Raw genomic sequence first — 23,729 nt, 5'->3', positions numbered from 1 at the left:
TGCAGGATCAGCAGAACGTTTGTAGATCTGCAGCTGTTGTAACTAGAGCAGATCTGGCAACCCGAAACTGACTGGTGATTGGTCGATAGGTGGAGGGCGGAGCTTCAGGCCAAAACACAACATGACATCATCAACATCAGCTGAGGGCTGCAACAACAAATTTATAATGACTATATCCTGCCGGACTACTGTTGGCAGTGATATAAGTGTTTGAATTTAACATGATTTCTTCATGTCTAGAGACATATCAGCGCCATTTTATGATGAAATGAAATACATTTCTTACATTCAGCTCCTTTAAGGTCTGTCCTCGGTTGAAACACTGATTGAGCGATTTGATACATTTCGGTAAGCTTCAACATACCCTCTGATGTTCATTCATGTTTTTCCTGCTGTAGCTTGTATTAAAGGGTTAGTTCACCCGAAAATATAAATCCTGTCATTAATTCCTCATGTGGTTGGCCAGCCGTCAGACCTCCGCTCATCTTCACACACAGATGAAGATATTAGTGTTGAAATCCGATGGCTCAGAAAGGCCTTCATTGACACCAATGTCATTTCCTCTCTCAAGACCCATAAAGGCACTAAAGACGTCGTTACAAAGCCCATCTCACTACAGCGGCTCTACAATCATTTATGAAGAGACCAGAAGAGTTTCTGTGCGCTAAAAAACTAAATAACGACTTATATAGTGATGGCCGATTTCAAAACAAAGATTCGAACCGTTATGATTCAGTGAATCGATTCATGATTCGGATCGCGTGTCAAACGTGTCAAACTGCTGAAATTAAGTGACTTTAGCGATCCGAATCATGAATCGATTCACTGATTCATAACGGTTCGAATCTTTGTTTTGAAATCGGCCCATCACTATATAACTCCTTAAGTTTACTTAAGTTTGATCGGACCACACGGGCCAGCCTTCGCTCCCCACGTGCATCAATGAGCCTTGGCCGCCCATGACCCTGTGGCCGGTTCTCCACTGGTCCTCTTGGAGCACTTTTGATAGATACTGACCACTGCAGACCGGGAACAGCCCACAAGAGCTGCAGTTCTGGAGATGCTCTGACCCAGTCGTCTAGCCGTCACAATCTGGCCAAACTCGCTCAAATCCTTACGCTCGCCCATTTTTATTCCAATGATGAAATCTGGACAGGTTGTTGTGAGTGGCGAGAGACTTAAGTGCCGTATATGAATAAAGAAAGAAGCTCTTGTTTGAGTAAAAAAGTCCTCAAAGCGGAGGTCTGTAGAGTATTTTTACACAGAGGTTCAGTGTTGCTCCTACTGCTTCTCTACACAGGCAACTGCTGAACTCGTACTGACCTCTCTTTCAGCTTTATTCAAATGTAGGTGTTCTTGAAAGTGAAAGCATTGCTTTCACTAATTTCGTGATGTGTGAAAATGCTATCAGGAAGTAAAAATACCTTGAAATAAAGTCCCAGCATTCTGTCAGAAATGTGAGTTTCTTTGCCTTTACTTTCACACAAACTTTAGCCAAGAAAATGCAACGTCTGCCTTGACCGTCTGAAAGCATTTCAGCTGAAGATTTTTGGTAGCATCCTTAAGTTGATATGCACCACGTTGTTGTTTTGAATGGTGTTCACATGTGGCACATGAGGTGGTATTATATGTCTCTAGATGCCCATGTAGAACATGACCTGACAAAACACGCAAACTGGCAAACGGCAGGAAACACACAACAAGGATGTCGAAAGTTCAGAAGCATGACTTGGAAATAATGCAAATGTAAGAAAATCTCCACTCCCAACACATTCCACACGTCTGCATTAGAGAGCGACGGCTCTAACCTGTATCCACACGTCAGCCTGGCCTGCCCTGACTAACACCAGCATTATCATTAATGTCAGAATATATGGTGCCTGAAGAGGAAGAAAAGTCAAAATACAGACATCGGGCAGGAGAATATAGATAAAAAGTCATATGACGGCATTACTGACATAACTCATGCATGTTTTCCATTCCACTGCGCTACTTTCACACCTACATTAATACAGACACATTTAAACCAGGCGTTTTCATTTCAAAACACTTTCCGACCACACTAGAGTAGGGGTGTGCGATACTGACCAAAAATTATATCGCGATATTTTCTGGGATTTTTTTGATATCGATAATTAGACGATATTTTGCTGAGTGTGTTATTAATGCTACCTTGGTGCTGGTGATCAGCTGACTCCTAAAGTTTTTGATATTCTTCATATTCTGTGTGGTGGTCAGTTCACGGCAGTGACAAAAATCATCTTTTCCCAAACGTTTAATTTAATTTGATCCTTTTATGAGCATTTTTACTTAGTTTTTGATGTTTTAAAGTAAACAATGTTCAATGAATACTGATATTTAAAAAACTTATTTAAAACATGAAAAGATTACTTAAAGCTACACTGTGTAACTTTTATAGTTTATTCTTAGCTAAAAACACTTAGTTCTTTCCAAAATATATGTGCTCATTAATGTATATTTACTTCTTTCAAGTAATAATGCATTCTCGTAAATTTATAATATGCCATTGTAAACACATACGGGTGAGGGGTTCGAATGCCGGTCGCCATGTTGCCCCTCCATCTTGAAAGTACAGTAGCCAAAGAGGGACATACCCGTAAATTCAAGCTTCGCCTTTCACATTTTAACACTCGATGGCACCGTGTCGAATGTGAAGAGGGGGATTGCCATGTTAATCTTGGACTAAATCGGCCACCGTAGGAGTTAAAACGAAATCAGAATTGAGAGGAACAGAAACTAATATTCACTGGATGGTCATAAACCTTTACACCGCTAGATGGGGGAAAATATCACACAGTGGAGCTTTAAATATAAAATTAAAACCGCCAGTAGGTGGCAGCAAGTCACTTAATGAGTGAGTCATTGTTGAGATGCACCCGATTCATTCAAACGACTGATTCATTCAGGAACGAATCATTTGACTATCTTAGTCAAGAAGCCTAGAAATCTAGACGCCCCCTAGCGGCAGCAAATCTAATTTGCCGCGAGTGTCGTCTAGCAACTCTCAATACCCTTCTGAGCTGTAAACGCCAAACTCTGGTTGGGCCAATCACATCGTGTATAGAGTCGGTGGGCGGGGCCATAATGACGACGGCCGAGTTGCGTTTGCGTGCTTCTAGTAAACACAGAAACTGGCGAATGGCCAGCTTTGACCGCGACTCTGGAAGACTTGGAGTTAAGCTTTTCTTTGAGAAAAGAACAAAGAGCGGCACTGAAGTCATTCTTAAGAAGGGAAGATGTGTTCAGAGTTTAGCCGACCGGATACGGCGAATGTTTAATCTGTCAGCTAGCTCTGCTTCACCTTCGTTGCTCTGGTTGGTGTAGCGCTATCCTATCGCGTGCAGAGGGAGTTTGAAAGACAGCCGTTTATCCGCCCCTCAGATTGAGCCGTCAATGGGGAGTTTCCAGACCAAACTTCTTGATGTGGGTCCGGCTTGTCAGGCTAAGGCTGCGTTCACACTTGTAGTTCGGTTAGTTTGGTTTGTTTGGTCCGGACCAAAAAACAAAAACAAAACATAGTCCTGGTCCGCTTAGCGTTCACACAGGCGTTTTTAACAGCGAACCTAAAGTTACCGAACCAAAGGCACAGGGAGACGGTCACAACCTTATTGGTCGGCTTATATGACGCAGGAGCTGCTTACCGAACATTCAGAACAACGCTGTATGCCGGATTACACACGGTCATGTTATGCATGTACATATGGCATTATTTTTACCCGCTGAGAACTCATGAAGAGCTCATAAAATGTTCAAAAAACAGCACTAGGATTTCCTCCGTTGTGCAGAAAAGAGACAGGCGTCTGTTATGCAAAAGGGACGGCCGTTCTGTCGTCTGTACCGGATAATAATGGGCAACACAGGTCCTCTGATGAGAAGAGCCAGGTGTGCTTTTTGTGCGTTTTTCTAGCATTTTCGAAACATGCTTGTCGGACCAAATATTGATGAGGCTCTTCCTCGTTGCTCTACGTTTGCCCACTAACGTTAAAGTTACTCATTTTGGATACACCGATCTTTCCGCATCGTCAAATCAGCTGACTACGCGTCTCATCTTGTGACATTACGTCCGGTTTTTGGTCCGTCTACATGTCTTTGGTCCGTGTTGCGTTCATATATCAGTCGAAGCGCACCAGAGTTCGTTTGGAAGCGGACCGAGCCCCATGTTTTTAGCGCTCTCGGTCCGCTTGTTTGGTGCACACCAGGGTTCAGATGGCAGCGTTCACATATGTTCAAATTAACCGCACTTAACGAGCAATCGCACCAGGGTTCGTTTTAATCCAACCAAACATGACAAGTGTGAATGCACCCTAAGGGTGTGTCTCAATCTGCTCCCTAGTTCAGTTATCAGGGCACTGATCAGGGAGTCACAGCCTCTTGCAGGTTGTTGGCCTTGTTTGTTTCGTTGCTATTGCTCTCCCCTTTTTGTAAGTCGTTTTGGATAAAAGCGACAGCTAAATGATTAAATGTAAAATGTAAATATCACCATTCAACCAAAAAATACAGAGATATGTTTTTTGGCCATAACGCCCAGCCCTAGCCTGCCGTGGTCATACTCAGCTCTAGTCAGAATATGAGTCTGATGCTCCATTGGGCTGTGATTATGGGGCGTGTTTCAACCCAACCAGGAAAGACCTCGATTGGACAGACCAACAACCAATCAGAGCAGTGGAGCGACGGATAACGTTAGTTGTCAAATGTCAACAGAGCTCAACTGCAGTGTTGCCAAGTCTGCGGTTTTCCCGCCGGTTGTTTTCCATGTCTGCGGGTTGAAGCGACCTCAATTATGGGATATATAGACCCAGGATTGCCCATTTCAGCAGCAACCTTGCCAAAATAACACACATTTTACCGCCCAAACGCCTTTTTGTTTTCCGGGGGACCCCTCGAAGAGCTACTGGGCTTGTTTTGGGCCAGTAGTTGGCAGGTTTTGTTGTAAAAACTTGGCAACCCTGTTTGAACGCACGCTAGAATAAGTAACGCTAGAAGAAAAAGATGAGTGTAAATGATCTTTGCCGGTGTAAAAAAAAAGAATTTAAGAAAGGCCAAAGAAGGCCAAAGCTGAGAGAAAAAGATGCTTTCTCAAGTGAAAAAGTATGAGAGTATTAGGCCTACTAAACATGCGCTAGATTGGCACTCTAAAAACACGATACTCAAGATAAAATAAGGTCAACTTTTTAAAAATGTGTCTGTATTTTTTATTCAGTTGGTAGAAAAAATTCTATTGCAAAATCATTTTTTGATTTGAGCTCTTAATCATACATGATGACAAATTGTTCTCGTCGTTATCAGTGTTAATGAGCGCGTTAACACGCACACCAGTGAGCAATAACTCACATATCAGCTTATTGAAATAACCAGTATTCCCCGTTTACATACAAACCAGCAAACTGACAACGCAAGTTAAACACGTTTACATGACTTTATTAATAAACCGGGTTATTTCCTTGTAGTGACGTCAAAATAATAATGTCCGTATCTGACTCGGAGTATCCCGAATGTTTCGTCAGTTGTGATGTTAATAAAGCGTGAGCTGGAGATTTACGGCTCATATTATCCCTCATCAGTTATTCAGCGTTTAGACTGAACCTCTTCTGCTTCTGCTGACTGAGATGAGAACACATCTTTACAATGCTCTGGGTCTAAAAGAGTCTGCGTTTGTGATATATGTCCTTATTTCATGTAAAACACTCACTCGCTCTGTCTGGATGCGTTTAAATCTGCTCTAAGTTTGTGTTTTTGTCACCTATCACACATGCGCTCTTCAATAAGCCGACAGAAAGCAGATTAATGCGTTTACATGCCGCGCGAAATCAGGGTAAGAGGCAAAAAACGACCTGTGTCGACCGGTTTATGCTTACGCCTCTAATGACCGTACTCCGAGTAAAGAAAACGGGTTACCGCGTTTACATGACCATGTTCAATATCGGCTTATTAGGCATAATCGGTAAACACACTAGTTATCAAGGGAATATCAACTACTCTCAAGTGTCAAACTCAAACCGAGCACTTTCTGCAACTAGGGATGGGTACCGAAAACCGGTATTAAACGGGCCCCGGGGGTGAATTTTGAAAGACCTTTGTATCGATAAGCTCGGACGTTATCGGTTCTGCTGTCGGTACTTTTGAAAATACACGTGACGAGAGAGAGAGAGAGAGAGAGAGAGAGGGAGAGAGAGAGAGAGAGAGAGAGAGAGAGAGAGAGAGAGAGAGAGAGAGAGAGAGAGAGAAAGAAAGAGAGAGACCACGAGCAAAACGACAGAGGACAGAACTAAACAGTCAAACATAGCCTGGTTGCACTTTAGATCTGTGATAGTCTGATTTTATTTTAGATTTTGGCTTCCAAAGATTAAAATAATATTTATGTCTAGCGCAACTTATGTAGGCTAATTCCCTTTGCAGCAGTAGCCCACGGCGTCATTTCTCCCGATAACTCAAACGCAATGACAGAATCAGCACGATCAGTGATTGTTGTAAAATACAGTCTAGCTACTGTTGGTAAATTGTGGGGTGCGTTTTAATAATAAAAGAGCGATTAAGCACAAAAATGTGCGCAAGAGATTGTTCCCAAGTCGGCGCGCGCCCTCCGAAACAACCGCAAAGAGACGAGCAAATTACACTTTCGGTTTCACACTCGCGTCTAAACGATCAAATGTACACAAACATCTATGTCAAAATCCCGGCTTGGAGTCTCTTAAACACAACAGTTTAACAGGTTTAGTTTGTGTCTAAAATGGATGTAGTTATATGGGTAGTCAGGAGAAAGTGTAGGCTAGTGCATCTGCCTATTATCAGTCACCTATAGATCTGCACGTCTGTCTTAAAGAGGCAGTGGTGTAAATAAACATTCTGATGGATTACTGCGAATTAAACAACCAAATGCAAAGAGAAAATCACTCACAGCTCTTGAATAACTTCAGCTTTATTACGCATTATTTTGGCTATTTATGATAAACTATGCAGTGTTATTTTACTAGAATTCTTCCTGAAATTAAAGCACTGTATAGCGCTATATAATGTGTATTTTTGTTAATTGTGTGTGTGTGTGTGTATATATATATATATATATTAGGGGTGTAACGATACGCGTATTCGTATTGAACTGTTCGGTACGAGGCTTTCGGTTCGGTACGCTGTACGCATTATGTACCGAACGGTTCTTGGACTAATTAATTAAATTTGGAAAATAAAAAAGTGTGTGAAATATAATAATATGCGTTCAACAAGGTAGCCCAATAACCAAAACGACATAACAGGCAATGCCCCTGACACCGCCGAAGTGAAAGAAAAAAAAACACCAAATATGTTTTAGGCTGCTCAGTCAGGTGCTCGCTTACTCAGTAGGCTACGCGCTGAATGCTCCGTCGCAAAATGGCTATTGCGTTTAACAAACCAGAAATAGAAGATCCTCCAATAACCAACAGGTCTGGTGTTTGGGTGAACTTTGGATTCTTGGTAAACTATGATGGTGTTGGCAAGAGTGATGGATTAAAAAACAACGGTATGTCGCATTTGCTGATGGTACAGCAGCGGGAATAATTCATGTCATGTCAATCAAAGCCGACAACAAGACGATAAAAAGGAGAAACAGCCACAAACTATCCCACAAACTATCCCCGCAGCATTAAGACAGACATTTCCAACTTATTCAAATGGCAAAAGACATCACCGCGGCGAGTGGTCCATTTATAGCCGCGGATATGAGACCTAACGCCCGTTTCACACATACTCCGTCTGCAGTGCGTGTGCGGTGCGTATTTTTTACCCGTACCCATGTTAACGGATGACAGTTTTCACACTGCACGCGGGTGCTGTCCGTCAGTCTGTTCCAGGAGCGTTGCGTCTGCAGCAGTGCACGGATCGTTTGCGTACCGAGTCTATTTTTTGCTGCGCTGCGTTGCTGCATTAAAGCGACAGAAGATTGTTCGCATTAAAATAAACATGTACTGACGCGAAAATCTAGTAATTTCACCACAGATGCATCTCATTTAAAATATACTCTTGTTTCAAAGTCAACACATGGCTTTTTTTTTCTCAAGTAAAGCAACAAAATGACACCTTACCTGGCAGGTTAAAAAAAAGTGCCATAATGGAGAGCACTCGTACTTTCTTAGAGGTGAAAAGCAAAGTTCTTTTTGACCTGCAGGATTTCTTTTAAAAGGGTGTAAAAACGAAAGAAAAGACGAGAGTCGGCTGTTTTTGAATAGACTATTGTAAGTTTCTAATTTAAAATGTTTGTGATTTAAGGCTATAAACTATGTTTAAATGTTTTGCCACTTGTGTGAGCTAAATCTAAAGTACATAAATATGAATAAATGAACTTAATAAAATGTTGTTTAAATGTAGTAGGCTACGTAACCTGACTTCTATTAAAGAGTAAACAAAGAGAATTGGAATTCTGACGAGGCATGTTCAGTAAAAACTTTTGGATTTTAAATAAAAAATAATGAATAAATGCTGTGTTTGTGGTATGCAACAGCGGATCAGTTGCGGACTGCAAACGCAGCATATGTAAAGCACTACAGGGTGTGGGGATCCTGCAACGCACACGCAACGCACGCTAATGTAAAGAGCTAATGTCTTATTCCTGTAACTACATAGAAGATGGGTAAAATCATACAACAACAAAAAATCATACTTTGTTAGTTTTAATAAAAAAATAATAAAAAAAGGTAATTTCTGCCAATTTTTTCTTTTTGCTGTATCTAAAACATACCGAACCGTACCGTGACACCAGTGTATCGTATCGAACCGAACCGTGAATTTTGTGAACCGTTACACCCCTAATATATATATATATATATATATATCATCTCAAAAAGTACCGATAAGAATACCGTTAAAGTACCGGACCGATAAGCAGTATCGGTAAGAGTAGTAATACCGTTTTGGGCCAGTGATAAACTCTGTTTTTTTAACTTAAAAAATATATATTTGCCAAGACAACAAGTTTTTCCAGGACATTTTACATTTTCTCAAATTTTCCATGTGTTTTCCAGGACAAGTGGATTAAGCAGCAGTGCTCATGAAAGTTGGAATCGGCTTAAACAAGCAATAAAGGACAACTCTGGTGAGAAACGCCCCTAGGGGTGATTAACAGATGGTTAGCGAGTAGATCGTTCTCTGGGATGCGTTTTCATGAAATCAAATGTAAAGAGTTTTATCTCTAAACACAGATTAGCTTATAATGCGAGTGTATGGGCACAGAGTAAGTGAAATTAAACCGCTAGTTAATACCACTAACAGCTCAAAATAGCCTCACACTAACACGGCAGCATAATGAGGGTCCCTACATGCAAACCGAAGCACTGAGAACTTTGTAAGAGTACAAACAGTTTAATAAGAAGATACTTTATAAAGACAGAACATTACGCGCTTACAGACGGCAGCCATCTTGGAGAGCAGACTCGACGAGTCGAGCCACGAGCGCTGTGCTAAGTGAGCTGATCGATAGGAATTAAGTTCGGGAAATCGAATTACATGAATATTTTTATTTTTATTTATTTATTTTCTCTGCGTTCAGTGCTTTCTTCCGGAAACAACGGACCATATGAGATTCAGTCACAGTTCATCGCTTAGCACAGCGCTCGTGGCTCGACTCGTCGAGTCTGCTCTCCAAGATGGCCGCCGTCTGTAAGCGCGTAATGTTCTGTGTTTATAAAGTATCTTCTTATTAAACTGTTTGTACTCTTACAAAGTTCTCAGTGCTTCGGTTTGCATGTAGGGACCCTCATTATGCTGCCGTGTTAGTGTGAGGCTATTTTGAGCTGTTAGTGGTATTAACTAGCGGTTTAATTTCACTTACTCTGTGTCCCATACACTCGCGTTATAAGCTAATCTGTTTTTAGAGATAAAACTCTTTACATTCGATTTCATGAAAACGATCTACACGCTAACCATCTGTTAATTACCCCTCGGGGCGTTTCTCACCGGAGTTGTCCTTTAAAGTATATGGATGTGTTTCTCAACACAAACACAAATTAAATTTGCTTTTGCGATTGGATCCAAGCTTGATTGACTTGACCGAGCTGACCGCAAAACCACATATTCCACATTCAAGATAATGAGTGTTTCATTTCAAACGCTGTGTACACAGCACACACATTACCACACATCGGATCATATTCCCAGCGGCATTCATCTTTTGTCTAAGGCAATAATATCAGATTTTAATAGATGCTAATTATAGCCGTAATACATGAAGAGGGTGTGTGTTTACATGTTTAAGCTCTGGCCATAAGCATCAGCGGTCAGCGATTGTCAATGCTAACACACGGCACACAAGAAATGAACAGTCTGCTTTTTCTCTTCAAGGCTGAGCAAAAACAAACACAGTTAAAGTCAATGCAAAGGGCTTGGTCTATTTCTAATGGTATAACATAAGAGTCTATAGAGTTAAACACAACTATAGAGACACAGAAGAGCTGCGGCGCATTAAATTACTTTCTCTTCCTACGTTACCGGCTGAACATTAACCCTTCCAGACACAAAATTAAACTCAATAAAACACCACTAGTTATTTCTATTGGGTCCGTTGCTGTATTTTCTCCATGCAAACAGATAAAAAACTACACTGTAAAAAAATATTTAAAAAATAAGTTACCTGGTTGCCATTTTGAGTTCATTGATATAAAATAAAAAAATGAGTTGATACAATTAATATTTTTGAGAATCGACAACCTTTATTCAAATATTATTAAAAGGTTGTGTAAGCATATTGGGTAATTGTGTTTTATTTGTGATGACGCAGACAAATTGTGCTATTTTCATGATTTATCACAATTTTTATGTGGTTCAGATACAATAATATTTTGAGTTTCTATTTATTAAACCAATTTCCTTCTTTGTGTCAACTCAAATTTTTAATTTCAATAAACTCAAAAGTTTAAGGCAACCAGGTTACTTACTTTTTAAAGTTAAACCAACCAAACACTTTTACAGTGTAGCTTAAATTAAAAACAACTGAATATCGATACAATAAAAACGAGCTCTAGCCTGAAATATCATAATGCATCAAAAAATACACCGCAACACTTAATATTACGTTAAATTACAATTCACGTATTCTCATTAACCCTTTTGTGGATGACATCTACAGCCGACAGATCTTTAAAAGATTTTAAACCATTGTTACGTCGTCATAATTCAATTATGAGGGCAAATTTGATTGCATTCAATAATTTTTGTCTTTTATGGCAAGATGTGTACACTTGGTGTACACTGCGATGTAAATATGATGATAATACACAGATTGTAGAACTGAAACAGTTATTTTTGGGGGGTTTCTTCAAAAGATCTCATTCTGGGGGGAAAATACCAGATTGGAGTAATTGAGGTTAAAAATGAAGATATTTCGAAGAATATGGGTAACCAAACAATCAATGGGGTCTAAATGTTTTGGTTATCAACATTCTTCAAAATATATTCTTTTGTGTTCAACAACAACAAAAATTCATACAGGTTTGGAACAACTTGAGCGAATAAATGAAGACATTTTTAATTTTAGGGTGTACTGTCCCTTTAAGAATTTTTACTATTTCTGATTTATTAATTTGCGCATATAATAGCAACTGTCCTAAAATCTGAATTCATACATTTTAATATTTAGTAGGCTATACAAAAAACGAAATTCTCGCATGCTAAAAAAGTGTTAAATACTATTAGTTAATGATTGCATTTAATATGGGCAACAAAAGTTGTCTTTTGGCAGTGCACAGATGTGTACACTCTGTATTTTACGATGTAAATACATGATAATACAAGGATTTTAGAACTAAAACAGTTATTTCTCTGAGGTTTCTTCAAAAGATCTCATTCTGGGGAAAAACACAAGATTGAGAAGTTTAGTTTTAGTTTAGTTTTGAAGTTATTGAGGTTTAAAAAAGATATTTAGAAGAATATGGGTAACATTTGATGAACCGAGGTATGAAAAAAAATTATATTATGGAAGTCAATGGGGTCCAAATGTTTCTTTAAAACATCATCTTTTGTGTTCAGCAGGAAAAGAACAAATCCATAAAGGTTTGGAATAACTTGAGAGCGATTAAATAACATTTTAAATTTTAGGGTGTACTGTCCCTTTAAGAGTGTCTTCTCTTTCTGATTTAATTAAACGCGCATATAATAGCAATCGCCTTAATTCATACATTTTAATATTAGTATACGAAAATCTCGCATGCCAAGCTATTGTAAAATACTATTTGTTAATGATTTAATAACGCATAAGTCTCCATCGGGACTGAACTGTCCTGGATTTGGGATGAAAACACTGTAAACGTGGCAGAGAGTTTAGCTGCTAGAAAACCGGAGATTTATGCTCATTCGAAATGTATTATCAAAGCCTAAATATGAATAAACTACAGTAATACTGTACATAATAACGCAATATATGGAAGCGGACACAACCGTGTGTCTCTTACCTTCAAACTGAACTCCAGTCCGTCATTTCACAGCAAACACAGCAGATGTGTTTCTCCATCGTGTACATTCACATATGATTGTCGAATATAAACATCATATAATCATAAAAAACCGAGAATATGTCGCTCTTCAAGGGCACGAGCGCCGATCATAACCGTGCAACGGGAGATTCTGCAGACCGGTTGCGACTTGTTGCTCAGACGTGCATGCGCATATGGGGCGTGGCTTATCCCGTCGGCCCCGCCCCCTGCCGCTGCAGTTGCCCTTCGAGCACGTGGACGGATGTGTAACAGCGCTTCCTATAATAATGATTATTTTACAGTATGTGTGTGTGTGTTATTGTATTAATACAACAGTAGCCTATACTGTGTCCTTGTCATGTCGTTTAGCAACTGACTAACGTTATATTTTTACATAACGACTGTTTATTTATAGGCTATTTAATATTTTTTATCATTTTAATTTTTTTAAATAATTTATACGGTGTGTGTCTATGTTTTTTTATGAATCTGTATGTATTTCCTTTGGCAATTCTATAACTATTATCATTTTATTGTAAGAATTATGAAGAAATTATGTATTATATTCTGTGCGTTTATGTTCTTATTGTTATTCAATCATTAATAGCCTACATAATAATAACAATAATAATAATAATTATTATTATTATTATAATGTTCCAGTAATTAGAAGTCATGTAATTTACCAACTTATGTTTTGATTATATTTTATGTAAATTTCGAATTTTTCCTAAATTAAATTTATAAAATTGTAACTATTTTAATTTTTATTGTAAGAATGATGTATTATAATATTTAGTATGTTTGTGAATCTGTTTACATCCCATTCTTCTGTTATTGTTATTCAAGCATTAATGTATTATTATTAATGATAATAATGTTACTGTTAAGGCTGAGTTATTTGTTTAGCAACTGATTTTTTTTATGACTAGATTTAAAAAAAAAAGTAATTATAACTATTTTTTTGTAAGATGTGTGTGTCAATCTGTATGTATTCCCTTGGCAATGTTCTTATTGTTATTCAAGCATTAATAAATAATAATAATTATAATGTTACAGTAATTAGAAGTCATGTCGTTTAGCAACTTGTTTTGATTATATTTTATGTAAATTTCGATATTTTGTTAAATTTAATTTATGAAATTGTAATTATTTTCATTTTTTCTCACGTGTCAATTATTATATTTTGTGTGTTTATGAATCTGTATGTATTCCCTTGGCAATGTTCTTATTGGAGCATTAATAATAATAAAAATGATGAATGCATTTATGTTTAAAAAAATAGTTTTATGAACTATCCGTTGCGCTGGGTGATCACAGTGAAAATGTCAAATAGCTTTTTTTTTGTAGTAAAGACTAAAAACTAATCTTAATAACCCACCCATCTTCATAAACGTCACACTCTTAATATGCATTTGCATGTAAGCAATAACTACAGTATTTTAAGCACAATGGAAAACAAAATGGCAATCATTCAGTATGGCATTGGCCATACATATATAGGCGCCTATATATATATATATATATAGTACAGGCCAAAAGTTTGGACACATTACTATCTGTAATGTTTTTGAAAGAAGTTTCTTCTGTTCATCAAGACACATTTTTTTTTAATATTGTGATATATTATTACAATTTAAAATATTTGTTTTCCAGTGTATTCTCCTTTAAATGCTGATTTATTTCTGTGATCAGAGCTGAATGTTCAGGATGGTTCCTCCAGTCTTCAGTGATCATGATCCTTCAGAAATCATTCTCAGATGAGGATTCATTAGGAGTGCTGGACACAGTTCTGCTCACTAATATGTGCTCATAACCTGTGATACTTTTTTATAATACTTTGATGAATAAAAAGAAAAAAAAAAGAAAAAAAAGAAGCAAATGTTTTAAAAATAGAAATATTTTGTATCAACAATATACACTACTGTCAGTCATTTTCTTCTTCTTCTTTTTTTAAATAAATCAATAATTTTATTCCGCAAGGATGTGTTAAATTGATAAAAATTGATAGTAAAGTAGATTTATATTATTTGAAAACATGTGTTTGTTTTGAATAAATTAGTTATTTTAAGCCTTCCTTCATTCAGGGACACATTGTTCTATTTCTGTTAGTCACACGTCTGTAAAACATTTTTAGTTTATGGCTTATGGTGTTGACTCTTTCAGTGCTCATACAAATATTTACACGCATTAAGGTTACTGAACGTAAAAACATTTGAAAGTCAGAGGACGTTTCTTTTTTTGCTGAGTTTATATATCACGCCATGACGCCAACATTTTTTTTTAAAACCCCTCCAACATATTTGCATATTATTGCAAGGCAATATAATCAACACGGTGTTTTATATTCCCAGCAGCCCCTGCGGTTCTCATACAGTGGCTGTTTGTATTTGGCACAACACGCGCTTACAAGGACTGTGAAAGAGCGCGCGCCTTGAATTCTAATCGTGCACGTGCCTCGCATGTAAAGCGACCAAAACATCACGAAGGCTTCACAAGCTCTCTCACAGCCTCTCTCTCTCTCTCTCTCTCACACACACACGATCCTTTCGGGTTGACGGGTATGAAGGTAAATTGATGCCATATAGAATTGCAAGCGTAGGGTAAGATTTGTGAAAGTGTACATAAGAATGCAAGCGTAAATTAAATTTGCATGCACAAGATAAGTTTTGCAAAGGTGTAAATTGCCTTTCAAGTGTAAGAAAAAAATATTTGCAGCATTTTACTGTTTTCATAAGTGTAATTCATGTATTGTGAAACTGCAGCTTCATGTTAACGCAAAATAAATATGATCTGTATTCTTCTGACTTCCATTTTTCTGCGCTTACCCTTTTGACACGTTTATTTCGCCAAAATACGGCCAAAAGCATTGCACGCCTGTGAACATCGATTTGCAAGCGGAAAAAACAGAGTCAGGAACTGCGAAATAGATTGAGTGTGTAAAACCAACCTTTGTGTAAAAAAAATAAACTGTTGCAACTGTCTAAATGACTTGTTGTGTGCGTAGGGCAAAAAGGCTCCCGAAATAAACCGATTTGCACAGTTCCGTCTTTCTTTTAGCTGCGCTTACAGTTTTGGCACGATTCTGTCACTGACTGAGTTTACCAAGCGCGAGGAGGAAGGCGGGTCCACCTTCTTATGGAGCCAATCAAATGAGCTGCTCGATTTACTCTTATCTGATTGGTTCAACCAAGTTGGTTCAAACCTCAGACGCCAGAACACATCTTTATCTTCAATTTATTTTTAATGCACAAATACATATAAATAAACAAACAAACAAATAAATAAATAAATAAATAAATAAATAACGATTGCTAAATAAGCTGTGCATTTTAGACGTATGTTTTCATCCTGAATTTCGAGCTGGTGTAGTCATTGGTTTGGAATTATATATATATATATATATATATATATATATATATATATATATATATATATATATATATATATATATATATATATATATATATATATATATATATATAAACACCACTGAGCTGATGTTAAACTTCACAATCAAAACATTTCTTTCCCATTCTTTAATAGCCATGTAACAATACCATTCTGAATAATTTTTTTCAGACCACATTTCATGGTATTTAACAATCAATTATATATTTTGAAACATCGTTCTGGTCACTGTCAATATTGATTCTGATTAGTGATCGTGTAGTTGTGTAGACAGATCAAGCTATTATATAGTTAGCATGAAAAAGGAAATGCTTTCTCTTTGTCCAGATTTGACTGTAGGATAATACAAAACTGATACTTCAAATCAATATAAAACTCAACTTTGACAAAGAGTAGCCTTTTATAATGATTCATATTTATATAACAAGGAATACACAGCCATACAGCATGGATATACCGCCATCTAGAGGTTAAACGATGGCATTACAGATGATAAATGGTGCATAATTTAGAGGTACCCTTAAAATACATGTTAAAGGAAAACATATTTTTGTTATTATGAACTAATTTTAGCAAAATACTACTACTACTACTAATAATAATAATAATAATAATTTTGGAATCGCCTCTGATCAGTAGTCAGGTGATATTATGCATGCAGTGCAAATACTAGGTCTACTTTTAGCAGCATCAAGATTACAAACTTATATCTGGCAGGATGATGATGATGACGATGATGATGATGATACATGCACTGAATTCACATAAATTTTCTTTCTCAACACACCAGCTCAGAATTCAGGATGGAAACATATAAGTCTTAAACCTAATGGTGCACAGATTGTTAAGCAATTGTGCTTTATTTATTTATTTATTTGTTTGTTTGTTTATTTATATGTATTTGTGCATTAAAAGTAAAATGAAGATAAAGATGTGTTCTGGCGTCTGAGGTTTGAACCAACTTGGTTGAACCAATCAGATAAGAGTAAATCGAGCAGCTCATTTGATTGGCTCCAGAAGAAGGTGGACCCGCCTTCCTCCTCGCGCTTGATAAACTCAGTCAGTGACAGAATCGTGCCAAAACTGTAAGCGCAGCTAAAAGAAAGACGGAACTGTGCAAATCGGTTTATTTCGGGAGCCTTTTTGCCCTACGCACACAACAAGTCATTTAGACAGTTGCAACTGTTTATTTTTTTACACAAAGGTTGGTTTTACACACTCAATCTATTTCGCAGTTCCTGACTCTGTTTTTTCCGCTTGCAAATCGATGTTCACAGGCGTGCAATGCTTTTGGCCGTATTTTGGCGAAATAAACGTGTCAAAAGGGTAAGCGCAGAAAAATGGAAGTCAGAAGAATACAGATCATATTTATTTTGCGTTAACATGAAGCTGCAGTTTCACAATACATGAATTACACTTATGAAAACAGTAAAATGCTGCAAATATTTTTTTCTTACACTTGAAAGGCAATTTACACCTTTGCAAAACTTATCTTGTGCATGCAAATTTAATTTACGCTTGCAATCTTATGTACACTTTCACAAATCTTACCCTACGCTTGCAATTCTATATGGCATCAATTTACCTTCATAGACGGGTGTTTAATATTCGACACACGTTACATGTCATGTGTAAAATGTGCTTTTATGGCTATACATTTGGCGAATATCAACTCTTCTTATTTTCCTCGGACACTGTCTCTTTGTGAGATTGATTCTCCTCCAGCACTCACGCGTGGTTGCCATGGCAACTGCTGGATCTTCAAGCACGCGCGGCTTTTCATTCCCGCGCTGGTCACCTGATGATGGCGCGAGAATTACCTCAGAGGCCTTAAACTGGTTTTCAAGAAGAAAAACGTTTCCCGAGTTTACAAGATTTGCGCTTTAATGATGAGAGCTATGTCTATACTTAACTTTTTCCACAGGTTTTCGTTTCTTTCCCAAACAAAATGCAGGTCGTGGTCGAGAAAGGAAGAAAGACGAGGTACTTCATTCATACATACACCATTTTCATCTTTATTTTGGTCCCATAGACGCAATATTAGATAAATGAAAATAATAACAACATGAACGAGGCTATGAGGTATACAGCCTATTTAAAGTCCTTTCAGTAGGTTACATTGTCTTAAGATCTTGTATCACAATATATTATGGAAATATATATTTTCAATGTTTGAAGCCTAGGCTATATTTCATAGAATATATATATATATATATATATATATATATATATATATATATATATATATATATATATATATATATCCCTCATAGCATCGTTTTTATTGCGAGAGATATTAAATATGGCGTCCAATCAAGTTGTAAATCAAAACAGGTAATAGGCGGCCATCTTGTGGTTAAACCCTGGTACTTCAATTCCTATTTTATATTTTCTCAGATTGGCCTGAGTTTATGGTCCATGGACCAGATGAACTTCTTATAACCTAAATTACTTAGTTTAATGAACTGGACTATATTAAATGAACACTACTTGAATGAACACAGCTATATTCAATACAAAGGCCAACACTGAGGATAAATTTACTTGTAAAAGCTATTTTGGGGTGTGTTAAAAAAAAAGGGACATGTCACAAGACGCGACCCTGAAAAGGACCGAATGCTCAAGCACACCTGGTTCCTCTCGTCATAGTCATGATGTTGGCCATCACAGTTCAGTACAGAAATCAAAACCGTGTCTCTTCGCAGCAGATATTGGTTTGTGTGTGCCGGAGGGACACTGTTTTGACTCCTTTACACGTTTTAAGCTCTTCACAAGTTCTCAGCTGGTCAAAATACCATCATATGTTGCTACGCACATACAACAAGCGCATTTACCCTAAAACACAGCATTGTTTTGGATATTTGGTCATTTTAGTCACAAAATATATGTGATTAATGCCGACAAATCAGGTTGTGATCCATATCCAGAGGCCATAAAGCGGTGGTTCCGTGTTTTTTTTATAGGCTTGGTTGTGTTTATGGGGCGCAGTATAAAACATGTCTTAATACTTTTTATTTTTTAAACTCCGTATTTTTCTTATATATTACCTTTATTCCACACCGCTGTTTCCACTGTCCTTTGAACAGCTCGTTTGCTTCCTGCTTCTATTAAAAAAAAACATTGTTTTTGGAAAAAAACATTTTAACACCATTCATTAAATATTTGGATTCATTTATCCCAAAATAAAGTGCACTCAGTCAATGAGTTCAGAAATGAATGAATGACTAAAATGAATAACCTTTTCACAAACACAATAATTATGTAGGCCTATGTATGTATGCAATTGTGGTACTGTGAAGATAGACAGCAAATAACCATCTGCTTTTAATCAAACACATCTGACATTAAAGTCTTGAAGCAAACCAAACCCTTAAGAACAGCAGTGCAAATGGGCCTTTATGCTGCTCATTAAACTAATTCATAACACGGTCTCTAATTATGCAGCCTATCATGTTGGCGCCCTCTACTGTTTGTCCTGCTTCCCCCCCATGATTTTGTCTATATTGCGAATATAAGACAACCCCCCCATTTTTCAGCCTATTTTTAAAACACAAACCTTGTCTTATATTCGGGTATATACGGTACTAATTTTTCAAACGAACTCTGCCCTGTTCTGAACAAAACTGCCAGTGTAAAACGCCCTTTATTTCTATTTTTAAAATGAGAGAAATCACTGCTTATTCCGAATTTTAAGCTTAAGAGACACGAACAAGTTTTTTTTATAAACATCTGTGACCTTTGACATTTATGACTTCATGCTCTGATGAGTATGGTGTAACCAATAATAAACATATATTTGCATAAAGCATACATATTTGTCCATACCCATGGTGATTAGAGTATTAATAACGTGAAACATATTAATTTAAGATACATTTACAACTGATAAAAATGTGTGATTAATTGCGATTAATCTTGAGTTAACTCGTGACAATCATGTGATTAATCGTGAGTTAACTCGTGACAACCATGCGATTAATCGTGAGTTAACTCGTGACAATCATGCGATTAATCGTGAGTAAACTCGTGACAATCATGCGATTAATCGTGAGTAAACTCGTGACAATCATGTGTTTAACCGTGAGTTAACTCGTGACAATCATGCGATTAATCACGATTAAATATTTGAACCGATTAGCAGCCCTAAACAGAATGAATTTCAAATAGAATATTTGCATGTTATGCCAGTCGACTAATTTAATATCTAGTTTGTGCTTTATTTCCATTATTATTTAAAACAATTTTTGGAAATTCAATTTTTGATCAGAATACAGCCTCCACTTGGTCCAAGTCTTTCAGAGAGAGAAGACACAGATTAACAGGAGTGATTGTCTCATAAAAAGATTTATTTTCTGCCTAAATGTACAAAGGCAAGTTACAGTATTGTATAAAAAATGTAGCAATTTACACTTTACATGAGAGATCCCTAGGAAGAGAGAGTGGGATAGAGACAGCGAGGAAGGCAGGGAAAGAAAGAGTGATGGTTTACAAAGAGAACTGCATCCAAACACAGAAATTAAGAAGTGTAAACATCTTTCTTTCAAGTACCAATGACTGACACTGCTCTCTATGGGCATGGGGTGGGTGGGGCTTAATTAGTGAGGGGGGCTGTGGGAGGGGCCTAATAAGAACAAAACTAAAGGGGAAAAAAGCTAATTTCCTCTTCTCTTCCCACAAGGATCGCGCGGGGCAGGCTATATTAGCACCGTTGGAGACAAATGTGAACGAATGTTTGAACGGTTGAAACAAAAACCGGCCTTTTTATTATCTTCCAACAAGGAGAACTAAAAAAAACAACCGCGACAACAAATAAAGAACCCTTAAAAATAAATTAAAACAATCAAGCGCTTTTTCCTCAACAATTATGAATCAAGTCACCGGACAGCACAGGTTTTACTGGCTAAACGCGCAAAGACAGAACAACTAAAACTGAGGTTATAACTATATATAAAAATCCTAACTCTCTCGTATTAGTGCGAGCCGTTTGAGACCAGTGCTGCAATTTCACTTAATTACGATTTAGGGTTTAGTTAGAGAAAGCTGGTCCAGCTTAAATCAGCATAAAAAGTTTTCCATCACCATTGAGAGAATGAAATAAAAAAATGCCTAACGCAACAAAATGAAACTAATGCAGTGTGCAATCCGGCCTCTTTAGCATTGGGGGTTGGCGGCGGCATTGAAATTATCACTCAATTAAAAATCCAAGGAGCTAAAAGCCTTCCTTGCGGGTACTAAACATCTGCTGACGATGAAGATGTTTAACAAGGGAAAAGCCGACTCTTTGCTGTAAGTAATGTCCTCTTCTTCCCTGTGCCGCTCAATAATCGAGTTTGAATACAGCCGAGAGCGATGAACATGCCGTGGATGATTTAAAAGGCTCAGATTTCAACAATGCTCTCCTGAGAGTTTGAGATTCAGACAATAACGGCAAGATGAGGATGAACTGGAAAAACTAGCTCCAAAATAGCACCAGACTCCCACAGTTCCCATCAGTCCCTCTTGAATTATAAACGTGCCATTGCTTTTTTTATAGGGGTGTGGACTAAAAATGGTGACGTTTATTAAAAATCGACAATTTCAGCAAACGCAAAAAATATGTGCTTCTAATCAAAGCAGAGCGAGACTTGGTGTTGAAGAGGAGGGGGTAGAAAAAGTAGTTAAAAAACAAAAACACTTTTATTATAAAGCCGTTACACCAGCTAAACGTTAATAGTATGTCAACAATGGTAGAAAAAAAGGCTAACAGACAACAAAACGAAACGAGAGAGAGATAAGTAAGAAACTCCGATAGCATCCAACAACCTTTTTTTAAAATAATTCCTTTGTACAATATATACAGAAAGCACATAGTGAGGAGAAAAGGAAGGACGTGTCGCTTTGCTCTCTGTTTGGGTTAATGCTTTTACCGTACAGAAGAAAGAGCGAGTTTCCAGCTACGGTCTTCCTTGTTTGGTGCTCCGTGAGTCTGTGGATTAGTGAGGACCGACACAAGGTAAAATAGGTCCAGAAGCTGGCTCTAAGCCTCTTTTGGGGTTATCTTACTCAGATCGCTTTTAAGCTTTGCCCCGTTTCGGACTCCACTCATGAGATCCGCAAGCAGCATATCTGTCAATACAGCAAAGCAGGCCAGAACAATCTGTGAGTCCAGTCTGGAAGTCAAAGTTCCTCCATTTTGGGACACTCCATGTAAGCATGTAAAGGAGCCAAACTTCCCTCCACGACCCGGATAATCCAAGTGTCATAATCAGGTCATCGCTGAACGACCAATGCGAAGCAGAATGGAGCGGGAAAAAAAACATTCAACCAATGCTAAGCGGTTGATGAAGTGGCTTTTTGTCCATCAACCACAAATGGAAAGGAACTTGAAAGAAACTGAACGTTAAAGACAGGGAAGTGCATTAAAAACTGCCTCTTGAACAACTCAAGTATGTTGAAACGATAGCGTCGCAATGGCAAATGTAACTGAGTTTACTGCCCTGAATGAGTGAGGAAATCAAGCCTTATCCACTTGCATAGAGTCCACAAAGAGATTGTGTATGTAAATGTACGAAGATGAAGAGTGGCAACCAAGATGCTGGAATCCTTCGGGAGGGAAAAAACAACAACATCCTCATGGCTCTAGAGCAGCAGTCCGGAAAAGTGGCACTCCATGCTTTAAACACAATGTAGTGACTTCCAGAATGTCTTTGCATTCAAGATTTCCCACACAATGTAGGTCCGAGTTTTTCCGTCATACGAGGTCCCTGCGGACAGGCCGTGTCTCCTCTCTCCTGAGTATGTAGCCAGCAGCACAGAGAGGGAGGCGTCTGGAGTTCGGCGTGAACGCTGAAGCCTGGGCGTCCACTTTCTTCCTCTCTGACGGAGTCTGTCAAAGGCGCCGAGGAGTCCAGGAAAAAGAACCATAAAGAAATCGGGAACATCATTGAACTGATGTCATAATCTCCACACCATCCTCATGTGAACCAGTCACATTTCTGCAGAAAAGCGGCCAGTCACTTCGCCCTGGAGAGAGGAACGAGAATCAATTTAAATATTTATTTATATTTCAAAATTCATTCTTAATTTAAGAGCAGACACGTGTACAGTCCAACAAACAAAGGTTATTCAGACCCCAGATATAATTATTCAGGACACTGTAGTTCGTTTCTGTAAGTGAGGAGAGCAAAATAAAGTAAAATCCAACTTGTGTTTTTTGTGACAAATTCAAAACTATCTAAGATGAAAACTAATGACCCTAAGGTGAGAAAACTCAAATGTTCAACTTTTTTTTCGGGGTTTTTGTCTTCTTTTTATTTTTTACAGTGCAGACCCTTTGACCAGGGGCCTATTGCACAAAACTAGGATAAGGGACTAAGCCGGGATATCTCGGTGATCCTGGCTCAATTTATCCACTAAGGCTGTGTTCACACTTGTAGTTCGGTTCGTTTGGTCCGGACCAAAAAACAAAAACAAAACATATAGTCCTGGTCCGCTTAGCGTTCACACTGGCATTTTTAACAGCGAACCTAAAGTTACCGAACCAAAGGCTCAGGGAGACGCTCACAACCTGATTGGTCGGCTTATATGACGTAGGAGCTGCTCACCGAACATTCAGAACAACGCTGTGTGCGGATTACACGCCATCATTTTATGCGTGTAGCCTACATACGGCATTATTATTACCCGCTGAGAACTCATGAAGAGCTCATAAAATGTTCAAAACATTCAGAACAGCTCCAGGATTTCCTCCGTTGTGCAGAACAGAGACGGCCGTTCTGTCGTCTGTACCGGATAATAATGGCCGTCAGGTCCTCTGATGAGAAGAACCAGGATTGCTTTTTGTGCGTTTCTTCTAGCATTTTTGAAACATGCTCGTCGGACCAA

General features: G+C 37.9%; 2 protein-coding genes across 6 annotated transcripts in view; both read right to left on the bottom strand.

Annotated features, from left to right (window-relative positions):
* LOC137064627 (GRAM domain-containing protein 2A) overlaps positions 1-12,640 on the bottom strand; it is a 55,722-nt gene extending 43,082 nt beyond the window's left edge. The window contains exon 1 of the mRNA XM_067436075.1: positions 12,435-12,640. The gene's annotated coding sequence lies outside the window, so the exon portion shown is untranslated. The remainder of the gene's footprint in view (positions 1-12,434) is intronic.
* A 7,551-nt stretch (positions 12,641-20,191) lies between these two features.
* znf609a (zinc finger protein 609a) overlaps positions 20,192-23,729 on the bottom strand; it is a 197,713-nt gene continuing 194,175 nt past the window's right edge. For all 5 annotated transcript variants that reach the window (XM_067436939.1, XM_067436940.1, XM_067436941.1 and 2 more), the window contains one exon: positions 20,192-22,868. In XM_067436939.1, coding sequence (XP_067293040.1) covers positions 22,859-22,868 — 10 coding nt within the window. In that variant the 3' untranslated portion in view covers positions 20,192-22,858. The remainder of the gene's footprint in view (positions 22,869-23,729) is intronic.

This window comes from Pseudorasbora parva, chromosome 25 (assembly GCF_024679245.1).
Source record: "Pseudorasbora parva isolate DD20220531a chromosome 25, ASM2467924v1, whole genome shotgun sequence".
Classification (NCBI taxonomy): Eukaryota; Metazoa; Chordata; class Actinopteri; order Cypriniformes; family Gobionidae; genus Pseudorasbora; species Pseudorasbora parva.
Note: the sequence above shows the minus strand (reverse complement) of the source record. Positions and strands in the feature narration are given on the sequence as shown.